The following is a 27,188-nucleotide window of genomic DNA, read 5'->3' as shown; positions in this document are numbered from 1 at the left end:
AATGGCTTTTTTTGTAGCATTCAAAAGGAGATTCAAATTTAATTACTATTTATATCTATATTATTGTCATTATTGTCTGTGTATTTTTTCCCTGAGGTTTGGATCTAAACTAAAATTTAGATGATGAAAACATTATACACACAGAAAATTATGGGTCAGTTCTCTAAACATTATCAATGACATCAAAATATAAAAACCCTTTCACTATGGAAAATGGAAACATTTACAAAGAGAGAGACTAATATATGTACCCACAAAAATTAAAAATTAAAAAAACTAAGATAATGAGCTTCCCACTGTCTTCATTACTCAGCTTCAATGATTCTCAACTTATTGTCAATTTTTTTCTTTCAATTTTTATTTTAGGTTCAGGGGTACATGTACAGGATTGTTACAGGGGTAAATTATGTGTTGCTGATGTTTGGTGTACAAATGATTTCATCACCCAGGTAGTGAGCATAGTACCTGATGGGTAGTTTTTCAACCCTCACCTTTCTACCGGGCTCTCACTTCATGCAGGCTCTGATGTCTATTGTTCCTATCTTTCTGTCCATTTGTACTCAATGTGCAGCTTCCACTCCACTTATAAGAAAGAACATGTAGTATTTGGTTTTCTGTTTCTGTGCTAATTCTCTGAGGATAATGGCCTCCAGCTGCATCCATGTTGCTGCCAATGACATGATTTCATTTTTTTTAAATAGCTGTTTAGTATTCACTGGTGTATCTGTATCACTTTTTTTTTTAGCCAGTCCATCATTGATGGGCATCCAGGTTGATTCCATGTCTTTGCTATTGTGAATAGTGTTGTGATGAACATACAAGTGCATATGTCTTTGGTAGAACGATTTATATTCCTTTGGGAATATACCCAATAGTGGGATTGCTGGATTAAATGTAGTTCTGCTTTAAGTTCTCTGAGAAATCTTCAAACTGCTTTCCACAATGGCTGAACTAATTTATATTCTCACTAGCAGTGTATAAACATTCTCCTTTCTCTACAGCCTTGCTAACTCCTGTTATTTATTTTTTACTTTTTAATAATAGCCATTCTGACTGGTGTGAGATGGTATCTTGTTGTGGTTTTGATTTGCATTTCTCTAATGATTAGCAATATTGAGCATTTTTTTATAAGCTTGTTGGCCTTGTATATGTCTTCTTTTGAGAAGTGCCTGTTCGTGTCCTTTGCCCATTTTTTTAAATGAGGTTGTTTGTTTTTTGCCTTTTGATTTAAGTTCCTTATAGATTCTGGATATTAGACCTTTACTGGATGCATAGGTTGCAAATATTTTCTCCCATTCTGTAGATTATCTGTTTACTCTGTTGACAGTTTCTTTCGCTGTGCAGAAGCTCTTTAGTTTAATTAGGTCCTACTTGTTTATTTTTTGCTTTTGCTGCCATTGCTTTTGGAAACTTCATCATGAAATCTTTGCCAAAGCCTATGTCCAAAATGGTATTTCCCAGGTTTTCTTTTAGAGTTTTAGGTTTTATATTTAAGAATTTAATTCATTTTATGCTGGTTTTTATATATGGTGAAAAGAAGGGGTTTAGTTTCAATCTTCCACATATAGCTAGCCAGTTATACCAGAATCAGTTACTGAATAGGGAGTCCTTTCCCCATTGCTTGTTATTGTCAACTTTGTTGAAGATCAGATGGTCGTAGGTGTGTGGTTTTATTTCTGGGTTATCTAACCTTTTCCAGCAGTACCATGCTGCTTTGGTGTACTCTAGCCTTGTAGCATAGTTTGAAGACAGGTAGTGTGATGCCTCCTGCTTTTTTCTTTTTGCTTAGGATAGCTTTGGCTATTCAGGTTCTCTTCTGGTTCCATATGAATTTTATAATAGTTTTCTCTAATTCTATGAAAAATGATGTTGATATTTTGATAGAAATAACATTGAATCTGTAAATTGCTTTGGGCAATATGGCTATTTTAACAATATTGATTCTTCCTATTCATGAGCATAGAGTGCTTTTTCATTTGTTTTTGTTGTCTCTGATTACTTTCAGCAGAGTTTGGTAATTCTCATTGCACAGAGCTTTTGCCTCCCTGGTTAGCTGTATTACAAGGTGTTTTTTTTTGTGTGTGTAACTATTGTTATTGAATTCTTAATTTGGCTCTCAGCTTGGACATTATTGGTATACAGATATGCTACTGATTTTTGTACATTTGGTTTGTATTCTGAAAGGTTAATGAAGTTGTTTATCAGGTCCAGGAACTTTTTGAAAGAATATTTAGGGTTTTCTAAATATAGAATCTTATTATTGGTGAAGAGGGATAATTTTGACTTCTTATTTTCCTATTTGGATGCCTTTTATTTCTGTTATCTGATTTCTCTGGCTAGGACTTCCAGGACTTTACTGAATAGAAGTGGTAAGAGTGGGCATCCTTGTCTTATTCTATTTGTTAAGAGAAATGCTTCCATCTTTTGCCTGTTCAATATAATGTTGGCTGTGGGTTTATCATAGATGGTTCTTACTATTTTGAGGTATTTTTTTTTGATGCCTAGTTTGTTGAGAGTTTTAACATGAAGGGATGTGGAATTTTATTGAAAGTTTTTTCTGAGTCTATTGAGATGATCATGTGGTTTTTGTTTTTAGTTCTGTTCATGTAATGAATCACATTTATTGATTTACATATGTTGAGCCAACCTTGCATCCCAGGGATAAAGCCTACTGGATCATGGTGGATTAACTTTTTGATACACTGCTAGATTTGGATTGCTAGTATTTTGTTGAGGATTTTTGTGTCTGTGTTCATCAGGCATATTGGCCTGAAGTTTTCTTTTTTCATTGTATCTCTGACAGCTTTTGTTATCAGAATGATGCTAGCCTTATAGAATGAGTTATGGAGGTGTCCCTTCTCCTCAACTTTTTGGAATAGTTTCAGTAGGATTGGTACCAGGTCTTCTCTATATGTCTGGTAGAATTCAGCCATGAATCTATCTCATCTACGGCATTTTCTGGATTTTTTTTTATTACTGATCAAGTTTCAGAACTTGTTATTTATCTGTTCAGGATAAATATTTCTTTGTTGGTCAATCTTCAGAAGTGTATGTTTTTGGGAATTTACCCATGTTTTTCTAGATTTTTTAGTTTGTATGCATAAAGGTATTCCTAATAGTGTTTTAGAGTTCTTGTATTTCTTTGGGATCTGTAATGTCCCCTTTGTCATTTCTGATTATGCTTATTTGGATCTTTTTTTTATTTATTAATCTAGTTAGTGGTTTATCAATCTTGTTTATTTTTTGAAAGAACCAAATTTTGATTTTGCTGATCTTTTGTACAGATTTCATATCTCAGTTTCCTTCAGTTCAGCTCTGATTTTGGTTTTCTTTTCTTCTGCTAGCTTTGGGGTTGGTTTACTCATGTTTTCCTAGTTCCTCTAGGTGTGATGTTAGCTTGTTAATTTGAGATCTTCCTAACTTCTTGATGTAGGCATTTAACACTATAAACTTTTCTCTGAAAACTGCTTTAGCCATGTCCCAGAGATTCTGTGATGTTGAATCTTTGTTTTCATTGGTTTCAAAGAATTTTTAAATTTCTGCCTTAATTTCACTCTTTGCCTGAAAGTCATTTAGGAGCAAGTTTGTTTACTTTCCATGTAATTGTATGGTTTTGAGAGCTCTTCTTGGTATTGATTTCTATTTCTATTGTACTGTGTTCTGAGAGTGTGATTGGTATGATTTTGTTGTTTTTAAGTTTGTTGAGAATTGCTTCATGGCCAAGCATGTGGTCGATCTTAGAGTATGTGCCATATGCAGATGAGAAGAATGTATATTCTGTTGTTGTTGGGTATTCTGTTGATGTCTGTTAGGTCCATTTGGTTAAGTACTGAGGTTAGGTCTCGAATATCTTTGTTAGTTTTCTGCTTCAATGATCTGTCCAATACTGTCAGTGGAGTGTTGAAGTCTCCCATTATTATTGTGTGGTTATCTAAGCTTCTTCATAGGTCTCTAAGAACTTGTTTTATGAATCTAGGATCTCCAATTTGGGAGTGTATGTATTTAGGAGAGTTAAGTCTTCTTGTTGAATGGAAACTTTTATCATTATGTAATGCTCTTTGTCTTTTTTGATCATTGCTGATTTAAAGTCTGTATTGTCTGAAATAAGAATTGCAACCCCTCTTATTTTTTTGTTTTCTGTTTGCTTGAGTGGTCTTTCTCTATTCCTTTACTTTCAGCCTACATATATATATATATATAAAATTTATGTGAGGTGAATTTCTTGAATATAGCATATAGTTGGGTTTTGCTTCTGTATCCAACTTGCCACTCTGTACCTTTTAAGTTGGACACTTAGCCCATTTATCTTCAAGGTCAATATTGATATGTGAGGATTTGATCTTGTCATGTTCTTAGCTAGTTGTTATATAGACTTGATTGTATAGTTGCTTTATAGTGCCAATGTGATATGTACTTAAGTGTGTTTTTGTGGTGGCAGGTCTTACATTTCCATGTTTAGTGCTCCCTTTAGGACCTCTTGTAAACATAACTGGTAGTAATGGATTCCCTTAGCATTTGCTTGTTTGAAAATGATTTTATTCCCCCTTCACTTATGAAGCTTAGTTTGGTTGGATATGAAATTTTTGGTTGAAGTTTCTTTTCTTTAAAGTTGCTGAATATAGGCCGCCAATCTCTTTTGACTTGTAAAGTTTCTGCTGAAAGTTTCACTGTTGGCCTGACGGGATTCCTTTTGTACTTAACCTGGCCCTTCTCTGTAGCTGCCTTTAACATTTCTTTCCTTTGCGTTGACCTTGGAGAATCTGATGACTAGATATCTTATCTTTTCTAGTATATTTTAAAGATTCTCTGAATTTCCTGAATGTGCATGCCTACCTGTGTAGTGAGGTTGGGGAAATTTGTGTGGACAATATCCTCAAATATGTTTTCCAAGTTGCTTGTTCTCTGTCTCTTTCAGAAATGCCAGTGAGTCATAGGTTTGATCTTCTTACATAATCCCATATTTCCTGGAGGTTTGTTTTTTCATTTTTAAAAATTCTTAATTTTTTTCTGCCTGCATTGATTCAAAGGAGCAGTCTTTGAGTTTTGAGATTCTTTTCTCAGCTTCATCTATTTTGTTATTAATGCTTCCGATTGCATTATAAAAGTCTTATAGCAAATTTTTAATTTCCGGAAGTTCAATTTTTTTTTTTTTCTTAAAATGGCTATGTCATTTTCCAGCTCTTCTATCGTTTTATTAGTTTTCTTGGATTGGGTTTCAACCTTCTTCTGTATCTCACTGGGCTTCTCCGCCATCCAGATTCTGATTCTGTGTCTGTCATTTCAGACATTTCAATCTGGTTAAGAACCATTTCTGGGGAGTTATTGAGGTAGTTTGTGGAGGTAAGAAGACACTCTGGCTTTTAGAGTTGCCAGAATTCTTGTGCTGGTTCTTTCTCATCTGTGTTCACTGATTTTCCTTTACTTTTTGACATTGCTGTCCTTTGGATGAAGCTATTCACTTTTATATTCTTTGATGTTCTTGAGGGTTTGAAGGCAGTATAAATTGTGTTTAGTTGATTGACTTCATTTCTGGATGCTTTCAGGAGGCCAAGGCTCAGCTTAGCACTCCTGAGCTTCATGCTAATGCCTTGGGGACTGGGACTGGGCATATGGCTTTGTTCTTTGACCTCTCGAGGTCGAACACTTTCTGCACTGGAAGGACTGAGGTGTTCCCAGACTGCTGGCAAAACACTCTGATGGGGGCTGTTGACAAAAGTGCTCTGGTTGTGGGGGCAGGGTGCCATAGGAGAATGTCTTGAAGTAGGGGGCCAGCAGAGAGTGCACACTAGTGGGGCGATGGTGTGAGGTGCAGACAAATGAGAACCAACAGGGCAGCGGGGAGCCACTGGTGTGTATGCAGTGGTGGAGCATTATTGTCAATCTTTCTTTATCTGTACCCGTATCCAAGTCCCAACGCCCAAATTATTTTGATGAAAATATCAAAATCATATCATTTCACCTGGAAATATTTGTGCATACCTTTAAAAGACAAACAGTCTTTAAATATATATCCATGATCATAGTAATATACTACACATTAAAAATAATTCTTTGATGAGGTAAAAGTGGAACCACATTTTCAAAGTTGCTATTGTTTTAAAACCTTTGAAAATTTAATAGCATAGTTGACACATTTGACATTAGATGACATCAAGCTGGAACATTTTCAGTTTTCCCTCTTAGTATAGAGACTTTGATGTGTACCTGAAGTAGCTGAAGCCATTGACACTTGGTCAAAGATTTTCCATCACGATGGTGTGAATATCCAGATAGCCCGATACCAGTAAAGGTCATTTCAAATTAAGCCCCATTCTATTCACGTGAAGAATTAACTGTATTGGGGGGCCGAGGCGGGTGGATCACCTGAGATCAGGAATTTGAGACCAGCCTGGCCAATATGGTGAAACCCCGTCTTTACCAAAAATACAAAAAAATTAGCCAGGCGTGGTGGCGGGCGCCTGTAATTCCAGCTACTCCAGATGCTGAGACAGGAGAATCGCTTGAACCCGGGAGGTGGAGGTTGCAGTGAGCTGAGGTCATGCCATTGCACTCCAGCCTGGGAAACAAGAGTGAAACTCCGTCTCAAAAAAAAAAAAAAAAAAAAAAAAAGAATTAACTGTAAAAGATTTCATGAGTAAGGCATCACAGGAAAGGGGTCTTGGCTAAGAAGCTGATTTGTTACAAGCAGCTTCAAGCAACAGTTTGTATCCTTACGGGCTGAGTTAGGGGACTCTCAGTTGGAGTCTCATTGTGGTTACAGTCAGGTGCCAGTTTGGCCGGAGTCATCTGGAAGCTTGGTGTGCCTGGGTGTCCAAGATGGACTTTTCTCTTATATGTCCCATATCTCCTCTCGAATGGCTGAAATAGCTGAGGATCAGCTGATGTCTCCCTCTCACCACCCAGGCTAGGTTAGTTTGGGTTTCCTCACAGCTTGATGGTCTTGGGGTGGATTTCTGACCTGACAGCAGTGTTCCTCAACAGTGAGTGTTCCACGGATGTCAGGGAAACTTAAGTTCTTTTGACCTAGCCTGAGAAGTCACATAGTACCACTTCTACCTTTTTCTTTTTTTTTTTTCTTTTTTTTTTTTTTTTGAGACAGAGTCTCTCTCTGTCGCCCAGGCTGGAGTCCAGTGGCACGATCTAGGCACACTGCAAGCTGTGCCTCCCGGGTTCACGCCATTCTCCTGCCTCAGCCTCGCGAGTATCTGGGACTACAGGCGCCCGCCACCACGCCCGGCTAATTTTTTTGTATTTTTAGTAGAGATGGGGTTTCACCGTGTTAGCCAGGATGGTCTCGATCTGCTGACCTCGTGATCCACCACCTTCGGCTTCCCAAAGTGCTGGGATTGCAGGCGTGAGCCACCGCACCTGGCCCACTTCTACCTTTTTCTGTTTGCCGAAAGCTAGTTATAGGCAATCCAAGATTCAAAGAGAGGGGCATAAATATTGGATGGCAAGCTTCAGTGAGGGACTTCTTTGGAGCTACCACAGTATTTTATGTATCAAATTATTTTTACACATCCTTACTATCTCCTCCCTATGCCATAGAAATTTTTATATTTGATTTTTTTTGACAGGTTATCAAGGATCCTCCACCACCACCCACCCCTGCACCAAAAGAGGTAAGTAAGTGCCTGAAAAACTGATATGGCTGGTTTTTTTTCCAAATGCAGATACCATGCCCAAATTTGATCAATTTTGTCTGTTAGATAACTATGATACCTATGTACTGACTTTTTAATTTATACAAATCAGTGGTTATTTTTCATCCTCTTATGATTTATTTCATGTGCTAGAGGAATGGGACCTTCATACATTGCTAGATATAAACTGGCCATTGGAATCAATAGTACATAAAGATTTAATATACTTTTTATAGTACTACATCAACAGTTCTGATATCACTTATGTTATTGACAAAAAACATCGAAGCTGACAGTTGAAAGATCCTATTACTTTCTTCAAAATTCTTGGTGCTTTTATATGATTCTGTTAACCAGAATCATGTTAGGAACATGAAATAAGGAATGTGCTGGTGTTGTATATTTTCAAAGCTTCTCAACTGCCTATCTTTTCAGTTCAAATTTCATAGAGTCCAAACCTACACACACATTAATGCTTTAATGACTGTTAAAATGCTGTCCTAATTTTAATATTTTATCTTTCTAAGTATGAAGTGATGAATAGATTTGAAATACCAAATGATTCCCATAGTTAAAGAACAACTTCTAGTTACCTAGGGATGATGTAAGAGAGATTCCTGAAATTTGAGGAGGGAAAGGAGTTCTCATATCCTGTAGAACTCCACTTGAAATTTATGCATGTAAGTGTAAATATATCCACATGTTCTATACATAGTTTTTTCCATAGTAATGGCATAATTCAGAAAAATATTTAAATATGAGCCAGTTCCGACTAAACAGTATTTTAAGAAATTAATTAAAAACTATTTATAAAACATATTTCCACAGGAGGAAGAAGAACCTTTGCCTACTAAAAAGTGGCCAACTGTGGATGCTTCCTATTATGGTGGTCGAGGGGTTGGAGGAATTAAAAGAATGGAGGTTGGTATCTTAAAAAAAAATAGAAGCTGCTAATCTGGAGTATGTATTTCTAGGACTATTAAGCCATGGAAACTACTTTTCACAATTCAATAGTATAATATCATCCATTTGTGCTTAACACTGGGTCTTTTCTGGATACATTTTTTTTCTGTGGAATCATCCTAGCCGCTGCAAAACTGGCCTAGAAGAACTGGTTTCATTAGTCAAAGGATTGCATTGATAAGACCTCTGAATTCTAAGGGACAAAACAAAGCTAGGGTTTTTCTTATTTTGGAAAAAATTACCGCATAGAACGTCAACTTTGAAGAAGCCAGCCACTTCAAGTTGCAACAATGTTCTTCTTTGTAAAGATCCAATAGTTATCTACTATTTGAGAAGAAAATGTTAAAATATTCAATAGCGTGGATCTGACTTTATCACAAATATAGAGAAAGCACATTTAATACTTTATGTTAGTTGCCACTTATGAACTATTGTAATTGATATTATATATAATTTATAGAATGCATTGAACTTTCAGACTAGCCCAAAGTGTTGATTAAAATTGAACTTTAATATTATGTCTTAAAAGTCAAATAAGATTTTCTTATCACCATGAACTATTTTTTCAAAGTGATATATTATTTAGTAATAAGCAATTATTACTAGCACTGAGCTCTTAACAACAGTATAAACAGCCCTGCATCCCATCCCAAGGAGCAATTCAAGGGATTTTTTTCATGAACACATTGACTTTATTATTAAATCCTGGCATTCCTTCCTTTTTAGTCATAATTTTCCTTTCTGATTAGAATGTGTTTTATGCATTTTACCATTGTTGCACATGTTTCCTATTGTCATATCTGCTTTGTGCCAGCAAAAATTGATAACCTAATGAACAACCCCACAATTATTGCAATTTTCTCCTTTTATACATTACAATAAAATTCAGATTCCCAAGGAGAGTTTCCCCTTTTCAGAATAAATTTTACTCTTCTTCAGAAAAAGCCCAGACATACTGAACATGGTTGTCATTATCAAAGTGTTTATATAGGTCATCTGACAGTGATTCTTACTTTTCTGGACCACATTAGATCTTGAAGCAATGGACATTTTCCCTGAGAGCTTGCCCTTTATTGTTGAAATATCCTCTGAGGCAGATACCTCATTGCCAATTATCCATGATTATAGGCAATTGCTAGATGCAGTTAAGTTGTTCTTTGGAGAAGTTGTTGCATGTATTTTTGTGTGCTAGAAACTGAGAATTGCAAACAATATAAGAGAGCATGGCTAGGCAAGTTCTTGTTGTTTGACACAGAAGGAAGGTTATTTTCCTTTCTTACCTTTGTTGTGTCATTCTAGACTTGGAAGGGTGGGAAGAAAGTATATAGGATGTTCCTATATGTATAAAACATACACTTCGAAATAAAAGTGTTACAATCAAATATCCAAATATGATCTGTAACAATTTATTTTTATTTGATTTCACCTCATTCCAAAATGTGTGTGTAAACAGATCTATATAGTGGGGAAAAAAAGGCTTGATAGAGTATACCAAAAATGTTAGTAGGTTTCTCTGGATGGACAATTTTCAATCTATGCTATATATTTCCCTATTGTTTAAATGTATTTGACAGTGAGCATGTACTACTTCATATTCAGAATAATAAACTTAATGCCATTTTGAAATTCACTCATGTAAAATATGGCATGATAATAAAGTAAGGATATTAGTATGTGAGCCTTAATTGAATAAATAATATTCTTGCTTTAAAAAACTAGGAATATGTCAGATTTTTGTTAGTTCAATATTCCAGTGTTCCAAAGATTGAGATCTCTTTTTAAAGGAAAGGAAATGTGTGAGTGAGCCCCTGAATGGGTCCTGAGTTAAAAGGAACATTATTGGTTTATATTTATGAGAGCCAAGAGCATACACACATCCCTAACTAACCTATAATTCAAGTTCCAAGAGTTTTTAACCCTCAATATGTGAAATTATGTTGCCCACACATCCTTTTCAGTTGAACAAAATTTGTGACGAAAAACCGCAGCCAACTTGTAATAAATCTGGGTCCATTTTAGTTTTGGATAATTTTGGCTACCTTGCATGAAGTATTCCATCAACAAGATGGAAATGAGAATGAGAATGAAGAAAAAAATGGAAAAGCAAGTGTGGATGTTACAAAGGGGAAACACGATACATGTTGAGTATCCCTTATCTGAAATGATTGGAACTGAAAGTGTTTTAGATTTTGGAATTTTTTCAGATTTCAGGACATTTGCACATACTTAATATGAGATCTTGGGGAGGGGAGCCAAGTTTAAACATGAAATTTATTTTTGTTTGATATATACCCTATACACATAAGAGGAATATGTTTGACACACACCTTATACACACATAAGAAGAATATGTGTATAAGGTGTGTGTCAAACATAAATGAATTTAAAATATGCCATAAATACACAAACATAATATACAAGCATAAATGAATTTTAAAATATACAATGTTTTAAAATAATTTTGTGCATGAAACAAAGTGTCGACTGTGACCCATCAGATGAGGTCAGGTGTGGAGTTTTCCTCTTATGCTGTTAAGTTGGCACTTCAAGGGTTTCAGGTTTTAGAGCATTTTGAATTTTAGATTTTTGAACTATACTCAACCTGTATATAAAAATACACAGTAAAAATTGAACTGAGAATTAAGCATCATTAAACATTTTCAAAATTAATTTATTTAAATGTGGAGATGGAAATGTTTCATTTATCTATTTATTTTTTAAGAAATCTGGAATGGATGATGGGGAGTTCTCATTATGTTGCCCTGGCTGGTCTTGAACCCCTGAGCTCAAGCGATTCTCTCGATTCTCTCACGTAGCTGGGGCTACAGGCAGGTGCCACTGTGCAAACAAAATTTGTTTTAAAAGCATGCTTATTCATTCAGTGGGCAAAGGACATGAACAGACACTTCTCAAAAGATGACATTTATGCAGCCAAAAAACACATGAAAAAATGCTCATCATCACTGGCCATCAGAGAAATGCAAATCAAAACCACAATGAGATACCATCTTACACCAGTTAAAATGGCGATCATTAAAAAGTCAGGAAACAACAGGTGCTGGAGAGGATGTGGAGAAATAGGAACACTTTTACACTGTTGGTGGGACTGTAAACTAGTTCGACCATTGTGGAAGTCAGTGTGGCGATTCCTCAGGGATCTAGAACTAGAAATACCATTTGACCCAGCCATCCCATTACTGGGTATATACCCAAAGGACTATAAATCATGCTGCTATAAAGACACATGCACACATATGTTTATTGCAGCACTATTCACAATAGCAAAGACTTGGAACCAACCCAAATGTCCAACAATGATAGACTGGATTAAGAAAATGTGGCACATATACACCATGGAATACTATGCAGCCATAAAAAATGATGAGTTCATGTCCTTTGTAGGGACATGCATGAAATTGGAAATCATCATTCTCAGTAAACTATCGCAAGAACAAAAAACCAAACACCGCATATTCTCACTCATAGGTGGGAATTGAACAATGAGATCACATGGACACAGGAAGGGGAACATCACACTCTGGGGACTGTTGTGGGGTGGGGGGAGGGAGGAGGGATAGCATTGGGAGATATACCTAATGCTAGATGACGAGTTAGTGGGTGCAGCGCACCAGCATGGCACATGTATACATATGTAACTAACCTGCACAATGTGCACATGTACCCTAAAACTTAAAGTATAATAATAAAAGAAAAAAAATATTTAAAAAAAGCATGCTTATTCAAACCTGGAAGGTACTGCTCTCTCTCTTTTTTTTTTTAAAGCCCTTAAACTAGGAAAAGTAAAAGGAATTATAGAAATTATGAGCACATGTGAATTACAGAACACATTTTTATAGCTAAGGTTATTTTAAGCCAGCATAGGGATTTTTACCTAGAATTTTTTTCTTCCTTCTTCTTTAAATTAAATATTTAAACACAATAGTAATGGGAATTTTTAGAAAGCTGGAACTGAGATGATGTTAATAACAGCTGTTAGCACAACTGATCCACAATACCTAATGACTTCAAATGTGTGTTTCTGCCAATTCAGTGTGAAACTGTTTTTGTTTCTTTTCTCGATTCTGAAATTGCTCCTCAATGATATAACCTTCTAGTCATCCAAATATGCTCTGGAAATTATGGAATTTTATTGCTTATAATGAAAGCCAAGTGGAGTTGGAAGAATTTAGCTATCAAGCTTACACTTAATTTTTCCATAATAAAGCCCGATATATTAATTCTGCTAAGGCTTCCTTTAGCAGTCTATTCTTGTTATTCTTTTGTCCTTTTTAACTGTATCAATGTGGTCAAACTAAAACATTAAAATTTATGCATACATACACATACACATATATATGTATATTTAATTGCTTTTAAGAGTTTGAAAACTCTAATAATTTCTAGTTTCAGACTTTGAGTAAGTGAGAATTGTTTGTGGTGGTGTTTGTGGTGGTGATGATGTTGATGATGATTAAATAGCTCCCTCATGAACTAAAACTAATGAATTTCTTTAATGGATCTTCTTTAGATCTCAGCAACTATATTTCTCAAGTATAGTCATTTGATAGTGTAGTACCTAGAAATGCCACATTGGGTCAGAACTCTAGTTTAACTAGCTTCATATGTATATTTTTTTAATCTGAGAATAGTACCAGTGAAACTTGAAAGACGAATATGATTATCATTACCTCTGCAATATCAACTGTGAAACATAGGCGAGGGAGCTGTCTATTCTAAAGCCTATCATTTCTGAATGGATCTAAATTGTATCTACTTCTCTTTCTACCCTGAATGACTTCTCTAAGTTAGGACATTTGTGTCTTTACTTAATTGTGTATCTTTTTTTCCTTAAAATTCAGCCTTTACAACTGCAAGGATATGTGTCCTGATTTTAGAGTTTTTAATACAATTTAGCTATATCTAAAGATTTTATCAGGGTTAGTTTATCCAGGTGATGACACTGTGATTGGAAAGAGAAGGTCATTTCTCTGGAAAGAAAGCCAACTATCTAGCTCTAGAGGTTTAATGGTGTTTAAAACAATTTTAACAACCTCATAAAAACATTCTAGTATCATTGATCACACTGAAAGATATAGATACATTTTAATGACACAACAGGGCCCACTTGAAATTGAAAGCCCATTCTAAAATTGTAGTAAAAAAAGGTAAAAACATCTAAGTAAGCCTTATCAAAAAGACTGAATAGTTCTTTCCATGAATAGTAATCTTCTCTATCCCTACCCACTAATTCAGATCATTAAAATGCTTTAGGAAGTCTTAGGATTTTTTTTTTTCTTTTTAGAAATCACTTAACTCTGGTGTGTCATAGTGTGCCCTTGGTAGGTCTTAGTATAGGTTTTTAGAGCTTCACTCCTCTGACCTTGCCCATTTTTGGTGATGTCCTTGGTTTTTGTAGGGCTTTCCACTACTCCTGGTTGGACAAGCTCTTCTCCAGGGGCTGCATCCTATTTTTACATGCCCAGTTTGACTCAAATTTAGCTCTTAATTTCTGTCTATTGAAAAATAAAACAACCATTTGATCTTATGGTTTTTCAATGTCAAGAATTTTCAGAGGAAGAAATTTGCTATAATTTGTGGAATTCTCTAGGGTTCCTGAACTTTTCTTTTCAAAGCAGTCTTTTCAGATTTGACCTCCTCAATGAAAAAAATCATATGCCACACAACCATACTCAGATGAGCTTGGGAACTAAAGGCTGAACACTACATTACTTAGAACTATAAAAGTAAAGAAAACTCATATATAATTATTTTACTTTCAAAAACTAAATGTTCAGATCATACTTTTTGCCTTAATCAGATATGACGAAAAGTTTGGAAGAAGCAACTCTTTTGTATAAAATACATTTGTAAAATTCTAAAGAATTGGAAACTTATTAACCCATTTCAATCCATGTTCGAATCCCTGCCCTGTCACTTACTAGCTGGCTTTGGGCATATCACTTAACCTCCCTGTGCCTCATCTGGAAATAAGAAAATAGAGTCTCTATCTCACTGCATTTTTGTATGGATTAAATGCAGACTGACACACAGTAATCACTCAGTAAATGCTAACTATCATCATTTTCATATATTTCTTCCAGTGTCATCACTACATATGGGTATGTGTTTAGCTAGCAGGAGAACAAACCAAATTAGAGAACAAAATTACACACTGTCATGCATTTCATATGTAAACCACAAATGGACTCTTTATTTAAAACTATGGAAAAATGGTTGCTTCAAATTTAGTTGGCTCCAGATTTTTTTACAAAGGGTTTTTTTTTTTTTTTGGATCTTAATATTAAATACAGTCAGGAGTGGTGAGAAACCTATTCAGCCTCTGAAGAGGAGGAATTAGGAATTTCTCCTCTCATCTTCTTTTTCACTCTGAGATGTGAACTAAAGGACCATAGGCTCAATAAGAGCCTGTTCCTCTAGGACACTTTATGTCTGATAACAGTACTCTCCCTTTGTTTTACAGGTTCGTTGGGGTGATAAAGGATCTACTGAGGAAGGTGCAAGGCTAGAGAAAGCCAAAAATGCTGTGGTGAAGATTCCTGAAGAAACAGAGGAACCCATCAGGCCTAGAGCACCTCGACCCAAACCCACACACCAGCCTCCTCAGACAAAATGGTACACCCCAATTAAGGTATGTGTCCAGATTTTGTGTAATTTAACTCAAAACTTCTGGAGACATTGTAACTTTTTTTGTACCACATCCCCCCAGCTACTTGAAAGAGGGTAGATGAAATTGCAGATATTCATGGTACACTCTTAACAGCTGAATACTTTCTTGGCAATAAGAACCTCTAGGTTTTTATTACTTATTAGTTTACCTTATGAAAGAAATGAGGGTAAAGAAGATTTTACTTTCTTCATTTTATGTCTTCATTTATTCAGTACATAGAGATTGAGTACATTCTCTGGGAATTCACAAATCTCATTTTCCCTTAGGGTCGTCTTGATGCTCTCTGGGCTTTGTTGAGGCGGCAGTATGACCGGGTTTCTTTGATGCGACCTCAGGAAGGAGATGAGGTTTGTATATGGGAATGTATTGAGAAAGAGCTAACTGCTTGAGTCGGTATAATGAAGGCAGGGAAATAGTAATAAAAAATGATTTTAAAGCCCTATTGCACTTGAGGAAGGAAATACTGTCAAGTGTAGATTTCTATTACATAGAGTTGTCTATAAATTACCTATTGTTAGAATGCATCTTCAAACTACATTTTTACACCATTCCCTTTTCAAGAAATTCTTTACAATTCTGGTCATTTGTACACATACTTTAATAAGCACAATCATTGCATCAGCCCTTGACTTGGAAGACAAAATGTTCCAACAGACTGGGAGTTAGTAGCTGAAGTCCTTCTCTAGCATTTAGTAGCATTTAGTAGCAACAAGGCCTAGGGCAAAGGCCTCAGAATCTGTTTTATAGATATAAATATGTTCCCTGCCTTCAACAGTTGATGTAATTGAATTTCTTGACTATTACGTAAAAGTGTCTTTAAAGTTATAAAGCATTATAAAAATCTGTGATAGTGATAAACACACACACATACACACATATGTATATGTATATATTTTTTCCCCACCAGGGAAGCCTGTCTGAGGGTATATTTTTGTTTTGGAAATATGGCTACAATTACTCTAGTTTTGTAATTTCAGTAATATAGTAGTACTATTTCCCATTGTATTGATGTAAGAAAAATTGATTAAAACCTTTTCATATGTAACAATGGATAGGTTTGGTTCAGAGACAGTACAGTTCATAATAGTAGTGATGCAGGGCAGGTGAGCCCCAAAATTGAAGCTTAGCCTGGGAGAGTTCTTAACTTCATCTAAGAAGGAATCTGATGCAGGGCAGGAAGGCTCCCAAATTGGAGCTTAGCCCAGGAAGGTTCCTGGCTTCATCCAGAAAAGAATTCAAGGGTAAGCCAGAGGTGTTAGCAACTTTTGTTGAAGCGACAGTGCATAGCAGCAGCAGAGGTACTACTCCTTGTGGAGCAGGGCTACCCTATAGGCAGTGTGCTCAGAGGAGCAGCTCAGAGGCAGTTCTGTAGTCATATTGATACCCACTTTTAATTATATGAAAATTAAGGGGTGGATCATGCAGACATTTCTAGAAAAGGTGTGACAACTTCCGGGTCATTGGGTCATTGTCATGGAAAGTGGTGGTAACTTCTGGGTGTTGCCATGGTAGTGGCAAACTGACATGGCACCCTGGTCAGTGTGTCTTATGGGAAAGTGTTTTCGCCCCATCCCTGTTTTAGTTAATCATCAATTAGGTCTGGTGTCCAAGCTTCACCTCCAGAATCCAGTACTGCCTCCTACCTCATTAGAATTGTTTTCACTGTGTGTCAACATGATCATTCCTCTGTTTTAACAACATGAAGTTCATGAATAAGCTTCATGAACTTCAACTTCAGGGGATTTTTTTTTAAATGCAATTTGAGGGCCGGGCGCGGTGGCTCACGCCTGTAATCCCAGCACTTTGGGAAGCCGAGGCGGGCGGATCATGAGGTCAGGAGATCGAGACCATCCTGGCTAACATGGAGAAACCCCGTCTCTACTAAAAATAAAAAAAATTAGCCGGGCGTGGTGGCGGGCGCCTGTAGTCCCAGATACTCGTGAGGCTGAGGCAGGAGAATGGCGTGAACCTGGGAGGCGGAGCTTGCAGTGAGCCGAGATCTTGCCACTGCACTCCAGCCTGGGCGACAGAGAGAGACTCTGTCTCAAAAAAAAAAAAAAAATGTAATTTGAGAAAATTTATTCCTGGAATTTTCCCCAACAGATCATCATTTACTGTTTGCTAAGACCATAAGTAGAGAGAACTAGTTGGTTTATAAAGCAGTCTCTTTCATGATCCAATCACTGTGGTTCTTCATAATGACATTTGTATCTTTTTAAATTCATCTGTGATCTGGAGTTCTGTTCTGGAACAACATGTACTAACTCTTCTTCCTCTTCTACATACTAGACTTTAACTTCATGTATTTTAAAATTGTTTTCATGCATCATCTTAGTTTTTATTCCCCAGGTTAGACACTAGTTTATTTGTTCAATAATTTTCACCTTATTAAGTGCTGGGTATTGAGCTAACATTGAATATACACTAGCCAATAAAAACAGACAGTGGTCTCAGTTCTCTTGCTAATACTTTATATTTTCTTTTAACTGTCATGATTGCAATTTAGTTTATAGTCTTTCATTATTCCTATTAATTTTGATTCAATTCAACAATTTTTGGATTATAAATATGTAAAAAAAATGGCATCAAGTAATATCAAAGGGTAGAAACAAACAGCAGCCTCCGCCCTTAAGAAACCTGAACTTTGGGAAACAAGACATGTACAAAAATAAGATCTATTCTGGAATGTGTTCTGGGTACTCTTGAGTGCGTAGGAAAATAAAGATTAGCTCTCCCTCAGGAGAGATTAGGGAAAGCTTCTTCAAAAATATAGGTGCCCTGTCTTTGAATATAGGTAGGAGATATGTAGAATGAACATTTCCATAGATGTGGCATCATGAGCAAAGTCACTGAGGCAGTGATTCGTGGTTTGCTAGATAATCTGGGGTTCAGAAGTGAAAACCAGAAAGATTCACTGGGAATAGAAAAGAAGAAATATGTGAGTTTAGATAATTGGTATGTTTAGTTTTTAAAATGATGCATTATAATCATTCATTCAACAAATATTTACCTAGTGCCTAACATATATCAGGTAATCTGTTAGATATCAAATAAATTTAACATTCTTCTTAAATTATAATGCTATGATATTTCAAATGTTGCCCCAGCAGGTTAAATTATTTATTTTTTCATGTTTGAAGAATAATGCTTCCCTTTCCATTATTTTGACCAAGATTTTCTTCCTTTTTCTTTTCTTTTTTTTTTTTAATCAATATGCTCACACTTTTGTCTAAGATAAGTCCAAAGCCTTTATTCTAACTCTTGAGGTCAGATTATTTCAAAATTCAGGATTTTTCTGATTTTAGGAATATGATATAATCTATGTGTCAAATATTATATAAAGCATCATCTCCTAATCATATTATTCAGACATTTTTCTATTATATATTAATATATATGAATTGTAAAACTTGTTGCTTCCAAATGAATTTTGGTGACAAATGTAGGATAAAACTTTCAGTTTTCAAAGATTCTGAACCTCAGAGATATAGATAAAATGTAATTGACTTTTATTATGTGAGGTTAACTAAAACCCCACTTTTTCCACTCTGTGCTATTTATGCCTTTTTTAAAATTTGTTTTTACTTAAGTGCGGGACTTCAGGCTTAGTAAACATCAGTTGTCGATTCAATTAATTGATTTTTTTTCATCAGATGCATATTATGATTCTATGTGTGCCTGATGCAGTCTGAGTTAATCTTTTATCGTCATACCTATTCTTTTTAGCTTTAGTACTTCTGATGTTTTCTTATCTGCAAATTTTTATTTCAAGCCACTGTTGAAACTTCAGTGTGGCATCCCATGAGAGCCTTTTCTCACAGATGGACACTTCACAGTTAAGTGTCATTAGTATGTTAAAGCTAGGAACCTACCCAAAAGTACAAACTCAGTTTACTACATGATTCCCAAGGATTTTTAATAAATTTTGTTAAATTCCTTGCTGAATTTAAGGTATAATGTATATCTATCTATTCACCCATCCAACCAAACCAACCACAGATTCTTCACTCAAGAAAATCAGGTAAGCTTGGCATGATTTGCTGTTTTGCCTTTATGTTTCTTGCTAGTGCTTTTTTACAATATTTATTATTTTGTTTTAGACTGAGGTTTTATGTCAAATCTGTAGTTATCAGCATATGACCTTTACCTTTTATACAACTTGAGAAATCTTCACCCCCACCCCCCACATTTTTATTTCCCAGCTTTCCATTTTCATTGTTTCACAAAGATTAAGAATACCTGAATGTGGCCAGGTGTGGTGGCTCACACCTGTAATCCCAGCACTTTGGGAGGCTGAGGCAGATGGGTCACTTGAGGCCAGGAGTTGGAGACTAGCCTGGCCAACATGGTGAAACCCTGTCTCTACCAAAAAATAGAAAAATTAGCCAGGCGTGGTGGGGCACACCTGTAGTCCCAGCTACTCGGGAGGCTGAGTTGAAAGAATCACTTGAACCCAGGAGGTGAAGGTTGCGGTAGTGAGCTGAGATCGCACCACTGCCCTCCAGCCTGGGCAACAGAGGGAAAAAAAAAAAATCCGAATTTATGTCAACTCCACATCATCAACCAGGTATTCTTTATTTCATAAAATTAACTCCCATATAAATTCCCTATCCCACACACATATAAACCGGAACCTACATTTTTCCAGAGATTTAATCATAAAAATACACAGCAAGAATTCTTCCACTACTTTAGTGAAATAGCTTTCTGTACATTAGGATAATTGAAGGGCCCCAACATTTTTTATAAGTTTACAGTATGTATTAGGAAACCATACTATTTTGGTTTCACCATCTCTAAAGTGCTATCATACTTCCCTTCCTCCCCACCTTCCTTTTTCCCTCCCTGTTTTCCTTCCTTCCTTCTTCTTTTATCTTTGTTTCTTCTTAAATGCATTTATTTCCACTATGCTTTCACTTTGTTTTGACAATTTCTTATACTAGTTTATACATTTTTATATGTTAATTTTCAGTTGGCTTCTTGTGAACAAATGAAGCCTTCGGATGCCCTATTTTTATAGTCACCAGCACAGTAAATATCTTTATTGACAAAGGCAACTTGTGCCAAAAAGAATGTGCAGCAATCACAGGCCATTTAATCATGGTAAATATTTCAGTGATTTTTTTTAAGTCTCTAAAATAATGTAAACATAAAAATATTATTATCCAAAAAGTAATATTTAATTATTTGTTTAAATAAAATCATATTTGCATGGGGCAGTGATATAATCTGTATTGAGACTCTAATATCCTACAAATTTTATTTCTATTTTATAGAAAGAGCACATAATATTTCTTAAATTTCAGTTCTTTTTTGCTTTAGAGTATCTTTCATTTGGGGAACTTACAGTAATTTACCTATTGAGAAAATAATGACGCAGAGGCAGGAAGAGTATCAGGAATTTAGAGTATATTTGGCACAGCTAATTTGGATGCATCATATTAAAATGGGATGATCTGCTTTGGTAATGCTTTATCTATGCATGAGAAGACATCCATAGCTCACCACTACCTTCTACTTACTGTGGTTAGTTGGTAAAAAATTAAAGTTACTGAACCTTATGGTTTTTACCAATTTAGTTTATGTAGATGTGGTTTATCTCATGGAATTACATGTACTAAAGAAAATTAAAATTTAGGGGACTACAATGCCCAAGTGGTAGTATCCTCTACTTCTCTGGCTGTTCTTTAAATAACTGTCTATCTATCTACATTTATATTTGCTTCAAGAAAGGAGAAAATGAATTGTCTTCAGAGTAGTATGTGTGTGTGTGTGTGTGTCTAAGTCCTAGCATAATCATTCATTGAATGAGAAAAATTAGTCCTGGAGTTCTTCTGTTAGCTTTAAATAATCACACACACCTACAATTGGGCTCTAAGCAAGGGTGAAATCCTATTGTTTGCAAATTTACATCCCTAATGTCAATCAAAAGCTGATTAAATGAAAAACATTGAACTGAGACCAATTCATGAAAGATTTTATATTTTTAAGAGATGTCTATTGCCCTTTGAAAATGTATATCACTTTTATATCAACAAATCTATGTTCTCAACAAATTATCTGATATTAGGAATATTAGGAAATTTGTAAATAGCATTGTATCAGCTTAGATTAGATACACTGATTCCCTCTAAAAGAATTGTCTATACATAGCAAAAAGTTCACTGGAACAAATGTTATTGTCTGTTAAAGTCAATTCTTTTTAAAATAAACTTTCTTATCAACATGTAAATTGGTAAATATATTTTGCAAATAATTTTATTTTCCTGTGTTTTCTGTGCTCATAATGGTTTTTGTGTGTATATATGCATAATATTTACTTTTGATTATGCTTCTTATGAAGTATTTATACAGGTATACAAGTTCCATGTGTGTGCTTATAAAGCAATTTTTAAACTGTAGAAATCAGGAAGAGTTTAAACAATTTTTTTAGTTAGAAATGGATGGAACTTGATGTGTATTGTCAAGAAGTAAATGAGAATACTTCCTTTTTTAAAGGAGGTAATAGTGACTCTAAAAAAAGGCAAAACAAACTTCATGCCACTTGGGAGACAATAAAACACAGTTGTTTTCAGGTTGTGGCTAATGGTTCTAAATAACACGACCTCTGCCTAGTCAACAGCATGTTTTCTACCTAGGAAAACAATCTTGTCATTTATTTATAATTGTTTACTGCAGATTCTGCCTCTTGAGACTCAAGTTTAGTTGTATAAACAAATCAGCGTTCCTAGAACTCAACCCAGAGTCACGCACATTTACTCTGTAAGTCCCGTCACGGTGAATTTCCAGCCAAATGCGCCCCTTTTATGGCTCGGAGGCCGCACCGGGCACGTTTGTGGAAGAATTCACTGCTGAATTGAAGTCCTTGATCAAGTAATTGAAGTTCAGGCAGAAAGTATCAAAGCGGGCGAGCAGTCTCCCGCTCGGGCCCTCTCTCGCGCTCTCTTCCGCGCGCCAGCTCCCGCAGAGGTGGCGGGGTCCGCGGGCCGCACGCCGGGCCCGGGCTTTGATTGCGGCGGGAAGTCCTCCGAGTCATGAATGTTTCAGCGCGGCGCGCGAGGTGAGGGCCGCGCGTCCAGGTGTAAGCTAGCAGGTTGTCGCTGACATCTGTTTGCAGCGGCGGCAGCGGCCTCCCCAGCCCCCAGCGAGCGGCCGGATTGTCAGCGGAGGTAGTTGAGAGCGGCAGAACCGTTTTGGTCTCACTCTCGCTGCCTGGAGGCCTGAAACACCAAAGGTAGGAGTCGGGGTGGACACAGCTGCGCTCCCAAACTTGCCTTAGGCACAAATAAGAGATCTAATGTAGTTTGACTCCGTTGCGGTGGGGAGACGAGGACAGAAAGCCACTTCAGAGACAACTTAACGCTGCAACATCTGCCGCCAAGTTTCCAGGGAGTGACAGGGGACAGCAGGTACAGATCGAAGTCTCCACATAAACAACCTCCATTAAGCCGTGGACTCTTTAGAAGGGCCTCCATCAAACATGCCGGAGTCCGCAGCAGGAGTTTGTTTGGTTTTCAAAGCAGTGTTTTGTTTTTCGCAGTAACAAGGTAATTTATAAATGATGCATTACCATGCGTTCTCCTTTTTGATTTGAAAAGAGAGAGTTAGAGAAGCAGAAAGGCAAAGAAAGAAGAAAGGGCAGCACTAGTTTTGGAGTAGTTCCACAAACCAATTAAATCTCCAAGGAGCTTCTTGGCTGTAATCGAGGTTATGTTAACCTTCAGAAGGCAGTCTCTCCTCACCAGCAAGCAGACATAAAAGTGTGTATACAGCAGTTGAAGAATCCTAGTAACACTTGTCAAGTACATCCACCATTTGTTTTTAAACTTTTAAGGTTTCTTATTACACGGAGATGAAATTGAATTAATTTTTTTTGCCGATGGATGTAATTTTTTACTAAAACAAAATTTACAAAATTGAATTGACTTTAATTGATTCCTATTCATAAAGACTTCATTCCTATAGTTGCATATAAAAAAATAAAATGTTAAGTCGGAAGTAAACAAACATTTTCTTTTTGGGCGGTTTTCCTCCTCTACTACCTACATTCAGCCAGAAACAAAAAATTCAAGAATGTGTTGACTTTTCAATGGAAATACTGCAAAAACTCCTTAATTTTGCACGCGTAAATATGACATAATAGAATTGGTTAAAATATTAGCCTGATAAGAAAGAGCTCCTGGGAATAGTAAGATAATAAAGATGCTATAGTAACGTAAAATATTATCATTCGTAAAATTTAGGCTCCCTTTCTTGAGAAAAAGGAGAGATGCTGACTCAAAAGTATCCTTTGGAGAGGGAAGTAGCCAGGGAGCAATGGCCTAAGGGCAGATGATAGTATGTAGCAAAGATTTTATGTCTTGTTGAAATAAGCAACATAAATATTTTTCAGTATATTGAGAGGACTTTTGTCAGTTGTGCAGATGTAATTTCGTTTTTTTGAAATGATTGACGGCGATTGCTTTCTCAAGAATATTCAGTCTGACAGAACACTATCTCAATCCTCCAATTTTTTAAATCTACAGCAAAACCCACAAAAATATCAGAGAAGACAGGTTGCACAAGTTCATTTAAAAGGGACCCGAGAATCCTGATAACGTCAAAGGCAAAGGCTTTGGGCTCTACCTCTTGTTTACATCTCTAGTTCTAAATTTATGCTCGTGCCTTTCAGTCCTGCTTGTGAATTTTCAGGCTCACACTGGCCTTGCCCTTTTTAATGGTGGCTTCTTAAATGATCACAAACTTCTCAAGGATGGCTTTGTACTCCATTATGTTAACAAATCACCCAGTGCTTAGCACTCTTAAACCATGTCATCTTCAAATATAATAAGCATCTGGATAGTAGAGATTCTGCATCACACTGCCATTATGTTCCCATCACAGTTGCGAAGTGTAACCACTAGTGGGTCTTTCAGTGCAGATTGAAACCTTCACTCAATTGATTTGATGCTTCAAGTGTCTTCAGTGCCTAGAATTATGCTGCTAATGACTGCATTCTTTAAAAAAATCATTAAAATATATGTATATTGATAGCCTGGGCTACTCAATATTATTACCCCAAAAATCATTGTTTTTAAAAAGGGCTACATTTTTAAATTTAGTTTTTAGTTTCCATCCAAATATTTTGTGCCATATAGCTGAACTTTGTAACAGATATTAGGGGCTTTAGAAAAAATAACCCTTTATTGTAGCCTAGTTGAGTCAGTCCTATCATGTATAAAATGCCCATGTATTTCTATTCATTTCCTTTTATATATTAAAGTGACAGAGTAGAAAATATAAAAATGTTTAAAAACTGTAAACCCATTGTTTACCTTTTATTTCTATAAGATCTGAAATTTGTTGTAGTTTCTTTAGGGCGATTCTGATGCAACAAAGCTGGAAGAGAATACCACTAGTCTTTTCCGTTCTTTATATTATCTTTCATTATTATTATCTTTGGCCTTTACCTTTCAGGGCGTCTTTAAAATACCATCATATTCCATTTAAATTAATGGAAGTAATTAACTTCAGTTTATACATATTTGAAAGATAAATTTTTACTAGAATAATCCATCTCATGAACATGCCATTTTTACTACTATCCCACTGACTGTTTTAGGAGAGTGTGTATATATATATGAATGTGCATATAGCATGTTTATAACTATGTATATGTATATATTCTTATAGGACATATTTGCTCACTGTGTATATCATGAACTGTTTCAGTGGAAAATAACAAATTCATGAAATAGAATGCTTTTTGATAACATTTCTTAGTTCCAATAAAATAATCTCTTAATTAGGTATATAAGTTGGCAAAGGTGTTGACTCAGTCTGGTTTCCTGAAGTGAAATGCAGAATACGCAAAATTTAATCATTTAAATTACCAAAAAATAGATTTTTTTTCAAAGAACCTATAAACAGAACTTGGGTACTTAGTTGTCTTCCCTCCCCATATAGGCATTATTAGCTATTTAGTGGAATCATATACATTTAGTTGTCTTCCCTCCCCATATAGGCATTATTAGCTATTTAGTGGAATCATATACATTTTGTGTATTAATTTCCAAGTTTAGATAAATATCTTGATTAAAATTTCATCAGCAACCTTTTGATAAACAAGAAACAAAAAATGATTAGTGTAAATACCTCTTCTCAATGCACTGGTTTTAGAAATGTAACTTATTTTCATCATCATCAGTGAGCCTTGGCACTCTGAAAGAATACTTTTGGCTGAGTGTGGGGCTCACACCTGAAATCCCAACACTTTGGGAGGCAGAGATGAGAGAATCCCTTGAGTCCCGGAGTTTGAGACCAGCCTGGGCAACATAGGGAGACCCCATCTCTACAAAAAATACAAACAAAATATTAGGCCTGGTAGAGTGGAACATGCCTGTAGTACCAGCTACCTGGGAGGCTGAGGTGGGAGGATTGCTTAAGCCAGGGATGTCAAGGCTGCAGTAAGCCATGATCACACTATTGCACTCCAGCCTGGGTGACAGAGCAAGATCCCATCTTAAAAAAATAACAATAATTAAAAAAAGAATACTTTCAAAATGTCTTGGTGGTCCAGGACTAAACACATTATTTTCTGAGGCTCAACGTATGGCTGTGATGTAGAATACCTTGAAGACATCAGTTAAATCATCCAATGGGGAGCAGAGATGTCAACACAGATACAATTTTAAGCTTTATTTTCCATTTTTTGGTTACTTTATGTATGGTTTTTATATACTTTTATTACAGAGGCTTAAATATATATTTAAATAAATTACTATAATTTCTAATAATTTACAGAAATCTACATTATTCTGCATGTGTTAAATACTCATTTTTAAATTTACAGCTCAGAAGACCCAGTCCAAGGGGGGTACAGGGCATCTTTTTTGTAGACAGTTTGTTACTTAAATAGAATGCATTATGATGGTGCCTTTGTGTCTACCAGAACCCCATTTATAAGTTTAGTTTAAGGAAAGCTTTATAACTCAGTTAAGGAAATTGGCTTGAGTAGGAAGCTTTTATTGCCCCTTTATTCCTAAAAATGTACTTATAAATGCCTTTTCAACTTTGCTAAATATCTCTCATTTTTATTGATAAATAAAACACTAGGATTTGTAGAACATAGAAACTAATATATAGTAGTATGCAATAGTAATAATTATACTAAGTAATTTCTTTAAAAATTTTTCCATATCATTTTTATTTATATTTTCCACTAATTGTACTCTGAATCAAATTCCAACCTCTAACATTTAAGAATTTTGAAACTGATATAATTTTGAGGTATAAAATAAAAATAATTTATTTTTCAAACTGCAAATAACATAAAAAAAGAGAGAAGGAAACAGAAAATAAGGAGAAATGAAAGAATACCCCTGGACATTTGTTTACTATTTTATTGTTTCTGGCTTTGGGTTAACACTTTCTTAGTTTCAAATAATTACAAGTTTTTTTTCTCCTTATGCTTTTAAAAAACTTATGAAGTTGGGATAATTTCTACAAACTCATTGCCATTTCACAATAATTTTATTCTCTGATATACATCATCTCTTTCTCCTTAAAGAGCTCTTTTCACTTGGAAAATGTGGCAGAAAGATACTTTAGGTTCCCATAATGCTTCTTAGTAAGCAGGTTAGTATACTGAAAATAATACATAATATATATATTAAATTTCATAATCATATCCAGTACTAAGCATACTTTTGTTTTGAATCATATTAGAGTTTTCTAATTTTTTTTAAATCAAGCACTTTTGTTTTCTAGAGCCATTTCCTGACATGAGTGATTTCTTAATAGTTAATTATGAATTCACTTTATTTTATTTAAATAGCTTTAAGGCGGAACCCAGTGCAGATTGGTGAGACACACACACAGACACACGCACATGTGCCCATCTCAAATCTTAGTTG

General features: G+C 35.6%; 1 protein-coding gene across 2 annotated transcripts in view; it reads left to right on the top strand.

Moving 5' to 3' along the window:
• Window positions 1-27,188, top strand: part of ANTXR2 (ANTXR cell adhesion molecule 2) — a 159,369-nt gene that overhangs the window by 82,381 nt on the left and 49,800 nt on the right. The window contains exons 13-16 of one of the 2 annotated variants that reach the window (XM_031010222.3): window positions 7,578-7,622; window positions 8,472-8,564; window positions 15,088-15,255; window positions 15,561-15,641. In XM_031010222.3, the coding sequence (XP_030866082.1) occupies window positions 7,578-7,622; window positions 8,472-8,564; window positions 15,088-15,255; window positions 15,561-15,641 (387 nt within the window). Of the gene's footprint in view, window positions 1-7,577; window positions 7,623-8,471; window positions 8,565-15,087; window positions 15,256-15,560; window positions 17,748-27,188 lie in introns of those variants that run through there. The other variant, XM_031010221.3, reaches the window with a different exon arrangement.

The sequence above is a fragment of the Gorilla gorilla genome, chromosome 3 (assembly GCF_029281585.2).
Source record: "Gorilla gorilla gorilla isolate KB3781 chromosome 3, NHGRI_mGorGor1-v2.1_pri, whole genome shotgun sequence".
Lineage (NCBI taxonomy): Eukaryota > Metazoa > Chordata > Mammalia > Primates > Hominidae > Gorilla > Gorilla gorilla.
This window is presented reverse-complemented; position numbering and strand designations above follow the sequence as displayed.